We start from the raw sequence: 11,664 nt of genomic DNA, 5'->3' as shown, positions 1-11,664 counted from the left end.
GCAAGGGATAGACGCCGGCACAGGTGCCGGGGCCTGAGACATCGCTGCGTTCCTCTGCCCTGCATGAAGCCAGCAGCGGCAGGGGCGATGCTATTCTGCTCCTCCGTCCCCCCGCCGCTGGCTTCATGCAGGGCAGAGGAGCGCAGCGATGTCTCAGGCCCCGGAGTCTATTCCGTGCCGGCATCCGCCTCTCTAGTACAGCGGATGCCGGGTCAGTATCGGTGGCCCCTTCTCCCCCGGGGCCGGTCCCCACCGGCCCCGTACCTGTAAAGTTGCAGGCCGGCTCCTGCACGGCGATATCGCAGGAGCCGACCTGTTCGGGTGACAGCCGGGAGCCTAATGAGGCTCCCAGGCCTGTCACTGCTATATTAGTATTGCGGCTGGTCTCTATGACCAGCCGTAATACTAATAGACAGAATGTCCCATACAGTTGTATTGCCGTCTATGGGACTTGCAATCAAGTGACCGCAGGTTCAAGCCCCCAGGGGGGAATAAAATAGTAAAAAAAAAAAAAAAAGCTATAAAAATATAAAATAAATAAAAGTTCTAAATCACCTCCTGTCCCTAGAATATATATATAAAAGTAGAAAATCATATATCTTAAACCACCGGGTTTTTTTTCAATATAAGGTGATCTAAGCAATAGATATTTCCCAAAATGGTATAACTAAAAAGTACTTCTGGCCCCGCAAAAAAAAAACACTCTATGCGTCCCCATACAGCTGCAGGGTCACCTGTCAATGTGGCCTTGCAGCTGTTGCAAAACTACAACTCCCCTATATTAAATATTTTACCATTTTTTGCTTAAATTTTTTTCCCCTATTTTCCTCCTCTAAAACCTAGGTGCGTCTTATAGTCCGAAAAATACGGTACATCTTAAAATAACTTCTGGCGTCACTTTAATTTCTATGAAAGAGGATAAAAAGGATCAGGCAAGTTAGAATCCAACATGCCTGATTTCTCAAAAATAGAGCAAAATCCAGCAAAACTCTAATTCTGATTAAAGCTAACATGGATGTTGAGCTAACAGGTGATATTATACAGGGTAAAGTTACATCATAAAAAGAAGCTGGGAACACCCTCTTACATGCACGCAGCTCACATCCCAAACACATGGTCAAAGCTCTACCGCTGGGAGAGTTTCTCAGAGCAAAAAGAGCATGTACCACTGAGGAAGCCTTTAATGTGCAAGCTGAAATTACTAAAGAAAGACTTGTAAGTAGAGGATATCCTCAGTGGTCCATTTCTAGGGCAATAAACATTGCTGCAAGTATGGACAGGAGTTCCCTGTTACACACTAGCAAAAAAAGTGCAGATAAAACGAGAGATAGGGCACTTAATCATAACAAGTTGGATATGTATTTTCCAACTAGCTTTAGTCTACAGTATAATGAAGTCACAAAAATTGTTAAAGATAATCTCCCAATTATAAATCAAGATGCAATGATGGGTTAAATTTTATCTCAGGGCTGCAACTTTGTTGCCAAGAGGGGAAAGACCTTGGGCAATTTTCTATCTCCAAGTCTATACATGGAAATTATATTACCAGAACATCATGATCATGATGCAGAACACTAATCACGCTGCAATGCATGTAGATATGCTCAAAAATCCTCTCATTTTAATAATTTTGGTCAGCCTCTCAATTATATGATCAAAAGCTTCATCAATTGTTCTACGGATCATGTTTCCATGATTACCTGCGCAGAGTGTAAGGTTAATTATATCGGGTGCACTACAAGACCCTTGAAGGTTAGGATATTGGAACATTTACAGAACATTAAGAACAACCATTGTACCAAAATTACAGGGGTGTCGAAACACTTTCTTAACAAACATGCATGCACGTCACCCCTACAGAGGTGGGGATTGGCAACATCAGCTCCATATAAGAGAAGCCTTCTGGATAATGAAGCTCAATACCCGCTCTCCAGTGGGTATCAACGTCAGGAATGACTATCTTACATCTATTGAGTATAACAATAGCTTAACAAGTGGCTTTGGATTGGCGCACACTATCAATGTCTCTGATAATTATGTTATGTGCCTTAAATATTATTACACTTTCTGATGGACGTTTGCTTTAGTCTGCAATATGGACATCTTATGGTTTAGATATTATCTTACACAGCCATGTATATACAAATACCTATTTAGAATATTCTATAGATTACTGGTACGTACCTTCAGGAACATCTGTTCTTGCTCTCATTGGATCCATTTACATAGTATCATGTGTTCTTCGTATCTCGTTCTCTGTTTATTCTTCTGCGCATGCGCTTTATGTTCCTAAAGATCAGTTGCAGACATCTTTGTTCAGGGAAATTAATGAGTAGAATGGATTTTCCCTCACACATGCGCTGCAATATCATGTTTACGGGTTGGCAAAGAACACTTGACTTCAGGGCAATAGGATAATAAAGATATATAGTAGATATCTACATGCCTTTAGATTGGGAGCATTTGAAGCAGGATCCTTTTGAATTCCATCGTAATAGTAAGTGCCTCATCAGATGTCAGATCAAGAGGTTTTTAAGTAAGGTCTGCAAACCATGTCCTAAGAGGAGCAGCTAAAAGAACTGGGATTGTTTAGTTTGCAGAAGAGAAGGCTGAGGGGAGATTTAATAGCAGTCTACAAATATCTGAAAGGTAGTCACAGTGCAGAGGGATCTACCCTATTCTCATTGGCACAAGGAAGTACAAGAAGCAATGGGATGAAACTAAAGGGAAAGAGATACAGATTAGACATTAGGAAAAACTTTCTGACAGTGAGGGTAGTGAGAGAGTGGAATAGGCTGCCACGGGAGGTGGTGGGCGCTCCATCAATGGAAATCTTCAAGCGGAATCTGGATAAACATATAGCTGGGATGATTTAGGAAAACCTGCACTCGCAGGGGGTTGGACCAGATGGCCCTTGAGGTCCCTTCCAACTCTACCATAATAATAATAATAATTTAGCTAGTTTGATCATGTTTTTATTGTGTGATTTTATCTGTATATGTTATGTCTCTTGTGGTATTTCATAATGTTTTTTTACCTGTGTACATCGGGTTGATTTGTTGTGGAGACTTCTGAAACACGTGTGTTCAATAAATCATCTTTAAAAAGGGGGGTTGCGACTCTCGTACCGTCAGTCTATGAATAAGGAGTCTATCTCCGAAATGTGTCAGCCGGACGTGTTTCCTCAAAACATGAGGGGTTTTTACCTCCAGTTTTTTTCCCCCCACTATGGATTGAACATGTTTTTTATGAATTTATATATTCATTTAAGTTATGTTTTAATCAGAATTTGAGTTTTGCTGGATTTTGCACTTCCATTACTACCCCAAGCTGGAGGGGTTTCTTCATTCATCCGTGCAAAACTATCTGGATATCTTTAAAGAACTTTTCCATTTCAAAGCAAGCTTCCAACAACGTAAGTGGGATGTGTGTATTTTTCCTCCTTCCCTTCACCCATTTATTCATATGCCTGATCTCTACCCTGTTAGGACACACAACTAGCCATTCATCTAATATACATTGGCATCTTTAACAACAAGTGTAGAATTTTTTTCCCCCCACTTTCTGGTAGCAATGCTGGCTTTAGCCATCTTACATGTGTTACTATATATTTCCTACCGTATTAGTTTTATCACTTATGTGCAGTTTTGTAAACTCCCAAATACATGTTATCTGCTTTTTTCAGTGTGTTTAAATATTTGATTATAAAACAGCAGGAGCCACCAGCATGGGCTTGGCTTGGCCTACATCCATTCTAATCAGATGGGTTGGATATAGCTGGGGATGATTCACACTGTTACACGTTTCAGTTTTGTTGAGATTTATAAGCAAAAACATTTTTTTCTTCAAGAAAACTGTGAAATAAAACAGAAAACAACAACCAGAAGGGCCTAGGGCCCATAAAGCAGGTCGGTCCAAGACAGGTGCATCCACCAATGAGCCCATAATAATGATCCCATGGAGGACAGTAATAGCAAGGTAGGCAAGTGGGGGACAGTTGCAAGTACAAGTATGTAAGGCCGCATGGTTAAAACATAATACTGGCCATCAGAATGTGGGAGAGTCTGTAGGACATCAGATAAGCTTGAGATTCCTGCAGAGCCCACGATGTTTATCTGTTGGGGATATTGGAGGAGTTAGATGATAATGTAGCTTTAGGGATATAACAAGTTCTATATCAAGTAAGGACAACCATAGTAGTCCAATGTATCCAAGCTACCATAAAGAAAGGTGAATACTAAAATGCTATTGTGGGGGCATCTCTCAAATGTAAAGCACCCTCTAGGTTTAAGCTATATAATAGAGAAAGCTAAATACCCTTGGATGACCAGATTGGGCTTTACAGGATGCTCCATCTGACTGTATTCATCTGTAGACTAGTACTGGGAGGGGGTGCATTCTTCAAAGCTGAGCATCATGGCTGAGAGGTAAGGAACGCCCCTTCTGATAGTACAGAGCTATGGACTCTACTGTCAGGAGGGGCATTCCTCACAGACTGTCAGAAACACCGTTCTGACACTGAAGAGCTACGGTAACGGCTATGGACGAGCAATGTTGGTGGGAGAGTTCCTCACAGCCCAGCAAGATTCTCAGGAACGCCCTTCTGACAGTGGGCTGAAATTGCTAATACTTATATCTCCAGTCAATGGGCACATAATGGCAAAGCTGACAATGCGCTGAATTCAGCACACTTTTGGCTTTCTGGTGGTATATAAAACCGCATGTGCCTGAGGACATTTTTTTTTATTTATTTTTTTAAAAAGTAGTATGCTGGGCAACCTCTTTAACCTTCCCTGGAACTTGCAACAATATTTGCTATACAAAGATACATGTAACATGTTGACTATAATACATCTGAACCAAGTTGTATTATTATTGGATGATCTATTTCTGTGTATACGGGAGAACAGCACTGGTATCATGCTATTCTGCCCTAGAAGTAATTCAGTATCTCAATACATACAGCAACAGGCAGACATTGAGGCTCTGCAAACTGCCAAGTCCATGACATCTTGTTCTCTTCAGATGAAAATAAACCCCTCTCATACTCATATAATAATAATAACATACAGAAAAAAAAACTCAAAAAACAAGGTTTATTAAGCATTCATTTTACATATTTCACATCTGCAAGACCTACAGTGCAAATAGTGGTGTGGATGCTTTGCACAGTTAGGTGCACTGTACCACTGCAACACAGGGTAACCAGCTAGTGCTTCCCATTGTAGGTGACTAGTGCTGCTACTTCAGTGAAGAAAGGAAGGTAACCTGGGCTCTACTTAAGCCTTGAAGATGGTGGGTGTAATCATCTTAGGGAAGGAGTAATATCTGCACTCTTTAGGGGGAATTAGATCCATCACTGTAGTGCTAATGTTTTCCTGCTTGAATCCAGCGTCCAACAGCTGAGGTACTTGAGTCTCCTGTAAAGTATGAAATACATGAGGTATGAATTTTGCCAGACATTGGGGCAAGGCTACTAATGCTGTTTAATAAATCAAAGTTAGACTAGACAGTTTGTGTTTCACGATGTGGGACCTTATCTACAAGTCATTTCAATGGAAGGCAGACATTCAATCTTCAGACACATTCCATCTAATAAGGCTATATTTACAGCACTAAGGTGCAGAACAGACGTGGAAAATGTCTTTCACAACGCACTGCACCCAAGCGTCAACTGTTTTCACAGATCCTCATACATTTACTGTAAGTGTATGGATGGGTCCATGAAAATAGACAAAAATAGGAAACAACATATTTTAACGGTCTGTTACAATGAGCCATCAATACAACAATCATGTGACTACCCCTCTCCCATTAACTTGAATTGAATGATGCCATGTGATGTCACTAAAAATAAAACTAATTTGAATATACACAATTTTTCCTGGCTAGCGTGGAATTTTCAAATTCCTGAAGCTGAATTTTTCAGCTTGTACCAATTCTACTATGTGAACATGTTGACAATTGCTAAATGTGGTATAAGGCATGTAAACTCTCTGTAACATATTGCACCAGAATTATGCATTTGTTTCCATTAGCAAATCTGTCCCAGTGAGGCAGCTGTGTGAGCTGCATCATAAAAGAGTATCAGAGTATAGGACCAACATCATCATTCGTATCTTACCTGAAACATTTTTTCTATATCATTGTATTTAGTCTTCAAAAACTCTCCCCAAGATGTCAGGTTACAGTATGTAAGGACTCCACCAGGTTTGAGCAGACGGTGAGCATGTCCCTGTAAAAATACAGATATAAAAAACAGCCTTGGCAGGAGGGGCAATTCTCATGCATGCCAGATCTTTCTGACAAAATGTAGAAAAAGTAAAATATCTGCCAAACAGGAATTGGCATAGATTTCAGATTTATTTCATTTACTTATATAGCACCATCATATTCCACAGCACTTTACAGTCACTGTCCCATATAGGGCTCACAAGCTACATTCCCTATCAGTATGTCTTTGGAGTGTAGGAGAGGAGAACAAACAAACTCCTTGCAGATGTTGTCTGACGCTAGGTTCACACCTGCGTTCTTCTTTCCGTTCTGTGCTTTCCGTCTTCTGCATGCCAGAAGACGGAAAGCACAGACCGGGTCCGGCCGTGAGCGGCGGTGAGCATTTTATGCTCTCCGCCGTGAAACCGGATTTTTTAATCCGGACACAGAGTACTGCATGTCCGACTCCGTGTCCGGATTATAAAACCCGGTTTCGCGGCGGAGAGCGCAAAACGCTCACCGCCGCTCACGGCCAGACATCTCTCTCACCCATTCAAATGAATGGGTGAGAGAGACTCCTGCAGGTTTCCGTCTCCTGCCTCTGTTTTAGGCAGGAAACGGAAACCTGCAGTACGGAGACCGGGCCGCAGATGTGAACGAGCCCTTAGTCTCTGGATTTGGCAGATATATCCAGCAAAAGAAGAGCTTTATGATATATTCATATACATTTGTTATAGAAATCCCTGAAAATCAATTCCACTCACCTAAATAGAGTTGAAGTGCATGGACTTCAAGTCAATTGTCCAGTAAAGGAAATTTCTACAATAAAATTGGCTACTTTTGTGAAAACACTCTTCCACATGGTACACCAAGCTACCATTTGCACGCTAAGGGCTTGTTCACATCTGCGCCTGGGACTCCGTTCTGCAGGTTTCCGTTTTCCTGCACAAAACTGGGCAGGAGACAGAAACCTGCCGGCATCTGTTTGAAAAGTGTCCGGCCGTGAGCGCTTTATGCTCTCTGTGGCGAAACGTTTTTTTTTTTTAACCGGACACAGAGTCGGACATGCAGTACTCTGGGTCCGGTTTTAAAAAAAAACAGTTTCGCCGTGGAGAGCATAAAACGCTCACTGGCGCTCACGGCCAGACTCGGCATGACAGAACTCAGTCTTCTGCCGGCAGAAGACTGAAACCTAATATGGAGTGCCGAACGCTGGTGTGAACCCAGCGTTACCCTTACACTTTTGTTACAGGACCACTTTACACTTGCAAGTTACCAAAAACTTCTGAAAAGATGAAATTACCTTGATAAAGTTGAACTGATGCGTATGCCAGGTTTCCTCAGACAAAGGATATGTGTCATACAAAATACCTACATGGAATATAAAACACACTAAGTAGAGTACAATAGTGAAGGGTGGGCAGAATTGAAAAAAAGCGCACAACAATCTTACCATCAAAGTGACCATCCGGTAAAGTGGGTACTACATCTTCCCACAGACCTTTCAGTGGTACAATCTGTAAAACATTATCCAAGAGTCAGTGGCTCTTTCCTACATTTTTTTTTCTACATAATATGTATTGCACCTTATTTGAAGTCTATACTACCTGTCAGTGTCGCCTGTTTTATCTGTGCATGGACAGCACAATACTTGCTGACCATGCAGTTCCCTTTGTACACTGTTCCCTTGCTTAGACCCCATGCTATTGCACTTTGTCCAGTTTTTGTTAGGGTAAGAGTTTCAGACACACATCCTATCTAATTGTGCTCCCATGACCCCCTCCTACACGCATACGTGCACATTGACCCTCTGCAATCCTGCAAGCACATGTTAACACATGCATGTCCTACTGTATGTACTTTCAGGTGATGACACTGACCTTTAACCATCTCAGTACTAGGCTATTTTCCCTGGATAAATAGGGCATTATTTTTGTTTTTTATTTTTCTCATTTTTCTTTTCTTTATTTTAATATCCAAAAAATGTAAACAAAAAAGGAGGGGAAAGTGCTTCTATAAAATAAAAATACATTTTATATATAAGTTTTCCTTCTCTTTACTGTTTACTCACATGACACTTCGGGCTAGTTCACACATGATTACGTGTGTGCATATTCCGTTGCGGCTGCTGAGACAGGATGCCGTAATCCCGTCGCAGCTTTCCGCTCCGGATTAGGCCCAAATGAATGGGCCTAGGCCGGAGCGTGCTGGCACGAGGTGGACACCGCGGCTGATTCAGCCGCAGAATCCGCCTCAAGAAAGGGCAGCTTGTTTCTTTTTTCCCGCTAACGGCAACATGCCGCTAGCATTAAAAAGAACGCTAGGGGTCTAAATAGACCACCATTGTGAGGGGGCGGATTATGACGTGGATTCCGCACCAAAATCCTCCCCCTCTTGCCCCGTGTGAACAAGGCCTTTTTGTTGTGTCGCTGGGGGGGAATAAAAGGTAGTGGGATTCACAGTTTTTATTATCTTACTGTATACAGCAATCAGGACTGCAGGGACAGTTAATAAACATGATCCGTCCTTGCAGGGTTATAAGTGGACTGCCCAGACATATAGTCAATATCTGTCATGGCCTGTTTGCAGATCAGTCTCCTTCAGAGGAATGTGGCTGAGCTTCAGAATAGAATAGAATGGGACTGTGCTTGGCAAGTAGTGAAGAGGCTGCAGCACTCATCCTAACAATAGGTCACCAATATTTTAGTCCCAAAAATACTTTTAAGTATTGTTATGGAAAGGAGAGGAAAGACAGATAAGTGTTTGGAATAGTGGACAGTCATAAAAGATCAAGATGATTAGATCTAGGACTGCCTTTAGCAGCCCAATTCAGTACTTGATATCTCCAGTATAACAGTTATGGTGCACACTCATGAAATGGTAGTCACATACAACCAAAGCAGTACATTATTATACTGCATAATCATACGCACACTCCTGGCCGCAGCCAGGCGAGTTTTGGACACATGTGGCTACTGCTCTGTAAGCATGTCCTATAAATAAATGAAGGTTGAAACATCTGATCTTTACATCTGTACCTTATGAGGTTGTGTTTTGGCCCATTCCTGTAATCTCTGGAATACTCCATCATTGCATTCCACAATCCAGTGCTCTTCTATGTTATATTCTTCCAATTTAGTAGCCGCTATCGCCATGCCAAAGCCAAGCTCCAGCACCCGTCCTCCTTTAAGGGGAACAATTGGTTAGCAATCAATGGAAGCAACATCAGGCAAGAGACTATGAAAGAAGAGATTAATAAAGCTGTCTGCACATGGGGATATTGGGACTGTAGACCATAAATGCAAGGGAATAAAGAGCTGATATACACTTGTGTGAACATGCCCATACATAGTACAGAGGGATCAGCAGCACTGTAACACTTGGTGACATGTGTAACACTTTCCTTATCTGTGCAGGTCATGATGGCACTTGTAGTTCATGAAAGGTAAATGGGCAGTAATACAGATGTATTGGGTTTTACTGTTTGTCTAGTACTTAGTCCATAGGATTTCACACTTTAGTTACACATTAACAGGACATGAACATTTCTGTGTAAGCTTATAAAGATTTGCACCTTTGCCACATGAGAAGACCTCCACTATTGTAAATGGTACAAAGTAGGTGAGGGGCCAGCTACAATTTTTCATTAGAGTGGTGTTGCAGCCCCAAATGGATTTTTTTTTTATACTGTTGTCCTACCTACAGGATAGGTTATCAGTATGTAATCTGTGTGGAGCCAACAACCAGACCCTGCACAGATCAGTTATTCTGGAAGCTGCTGCTGTGGACAGGGAGCACATTCAGTCAGCGCCTATTCGAGTAATAAGGTTCTGAGAATTGCAGCGCCTCTCCTATTACTTGAGTAAGTTTAAACTGCACGTGTCCCACTGTCCACTATACCAGCTTCTGGAGTCTACTGGAACAGCTTATCTGTGCAGGCGCCAGATGTCGGACCCCCAAAGCTCACATACGCAGGACCTACCCTATGGATAAATCATCAGTATGAAAAATCCATTTAGGGGCCATAAGACTTATTTATGGCTAAGGCCCCACACAGTGCATTTCACAGAAATTTCTCTGCGGACATCAGCGGTTTTGTAGATATAATTGACATGCTGCGAGTTACAAAAACGCAAGCGTCATTTGAAACCGCAGCATTTCTGCTGTGATGTTTTTTTTCTGCAATGTGTGGATGGGACTAGCCAGAATCAAGTATTGTAAAATGCAATGTGGGACCCAGCCTAAGGTTTATAAACCTCAGTTTACGCCTGTAATACTATAGCAGGCATGGACGAGTGGAGGCACTATCTCACTTTCCATTCAGTACAATGTAGAGTATATTCAGCTTTGTAGTTACGTAGTCCTTAGTAGGAGTCAAGAAACAAAAAGTTGTGCCACAAGCTCTATAAAAAGAGCAAGGAGTCTTGACCTCTTAGCCCCCCCTCCCCCCCTCATAGTACAGCTGTCACCGAGTGTAACTATTCTGACATACATGTTCTTCTCCTGCTGGCCATAGGCACAAGCCGATTCAATAAAATTTTTCATGGTGGTCACATTTTAAGCAACTTAATGGTAAATATGAATCAGGTCCAAAATATTGTTGTTCTGAATCAAAGGATTCAATAGATGAGCTATAAAGGACATTGCTGACCACAGATCAGGGTCATACATCTGGTTAGAGACCCTCCTGTACAGACCATGCGGTTTTCTGCAGGCCCTTCACATGCTTGGGACAATCGCAGACATTTTTTACATGTGTCTTCAACCTGAATACAACAGATGCCGCAGGATCTCTAGCAAATGTACTGGGCAAAACCAGTCCCAACTTCCATGAAAGGTCAGGCTATGGTATATAGTGGGCAGTACACCAGCCCCTATATACTGCTGCACCTGTCATTACCTATGGATTTCATGTACCTTTGCTGGCTGCCACTGCAGCTAAGCTGTGCATGTAGGGGGTCTCCCATCTCTCCATGACCGGTTTGCCCATGATTTCCAAGTGAGTGTCCGTTTCATCGTAGCCTGCGGTTGCTTGGTGCCAGGAGGATTTGCAGATCTCCCCTTCTGAGAAGATTTTCTCTGACATGACTGCAGGCTCGGGTAACTCACTGGGGCAGAGAGGAAGACACCGGGCCCGGGGCTCGGGATATAACAATCCCAGCAGGGGGCGGAGCTCCCACCCTGGATAAGGGGTGAAGGGGCGTGTCCACCGGGGAGAGTAGTCAAGATGTAGAGGTGGGCGTGGTCATAACATTACTTCTCAGGACGAGTGGTGAGGGAGAGAGTGTTATGGAATGATAGTGAGGACACTGACGCGAGAAGTGGCGCTATGTGTGACTAGTCAGACTGCTACACAACCACGGCTGTAGTTACTAGACCAACAAATACAGCAAACATATACAACATATGGAATAGATTGAGGTTCCTTAAGGGGCTTTTGTGGCTGCCTCT

At 42.5% G+C, this 11,664-nt stretch overlaps 1 protein-coding gene across 1 annotated transcript; it reads right to left on the bottom strand.

The window, feature by feature from the left end:
- Nucleotides 1-5,076: 5,076 nt before the first annotated feature.
- GAMT (guanidinoacetate N-methyltransferase) lies at nucleotides 5,077-11,352 on the bottom strand. The gene is made up of 6 exons (XM_075264499.1): nucleotides 11,131-11,352; nucleotides 9,252-9,397; nucleotides 7,667-7,730; nucleotides 7,517-7,584; nucleotides 6,125-6,235; nucleotides 5,077-5,420 (listed from the first exon to the last, which is right to left on the bottom strand). Exons 1-6 carry the CDS (start codon nucleotides 11,297-11,299, stop codon nucleotides 5,280-5,282), a joined length of 699 nt encoding a protein of 232 aa, XP_075120600.1. The 5' UTR covers nucleotides 11,300-11,352; the 3' UTR covers nucleotides 5,077-5,279.
- Nucleotides 11,353-11,664: the final 312 nt, after the last annotated feature.

This window comes from Leptodactylus fuscus, chromosome 1 (genome assembly GCF_031893055.1).
Source record: "Leptodactylus fuscus isolate aLepFus1 chromosome 1, aLepFus1.hap2, whole genome shotgun sequence".
NCBI classification, from domain to species: domain Eukaryota; kingdom Metazoa; phylum Chordata; class Amphibia; order Anura; family Leptodactylidae; genus Leptodactylus; species Leptodactylus fuscus.
This window is presented reverse-complemented; position numbering and strand designations above follow the sequence as displayed.

Bases quoted from the DNA above. Each gene is read 5' to 3' on its own strand.
- GAMT (XM_075264499.1), bottom strand. From the start codon at position 11,299: ATGTCAGAGAAAATCTTCTCAGAAGGGGAGATCTGCAAATCCTCCTGG. The intron at 7,731-9,251 runs GTACAGATGTAA...AATGTTTTACAG, and splicing joins CCAAAACACAACCTCATAAG to ATTGTACCACTGAAAGGTCT. The intron at 6,236-7,516 runs GTAATTTCATCT...GTATTTTTACAG, and splicing joins ATCAGTTCAACTTTATCAAG to GGACATGCTCACCGTCTGCT.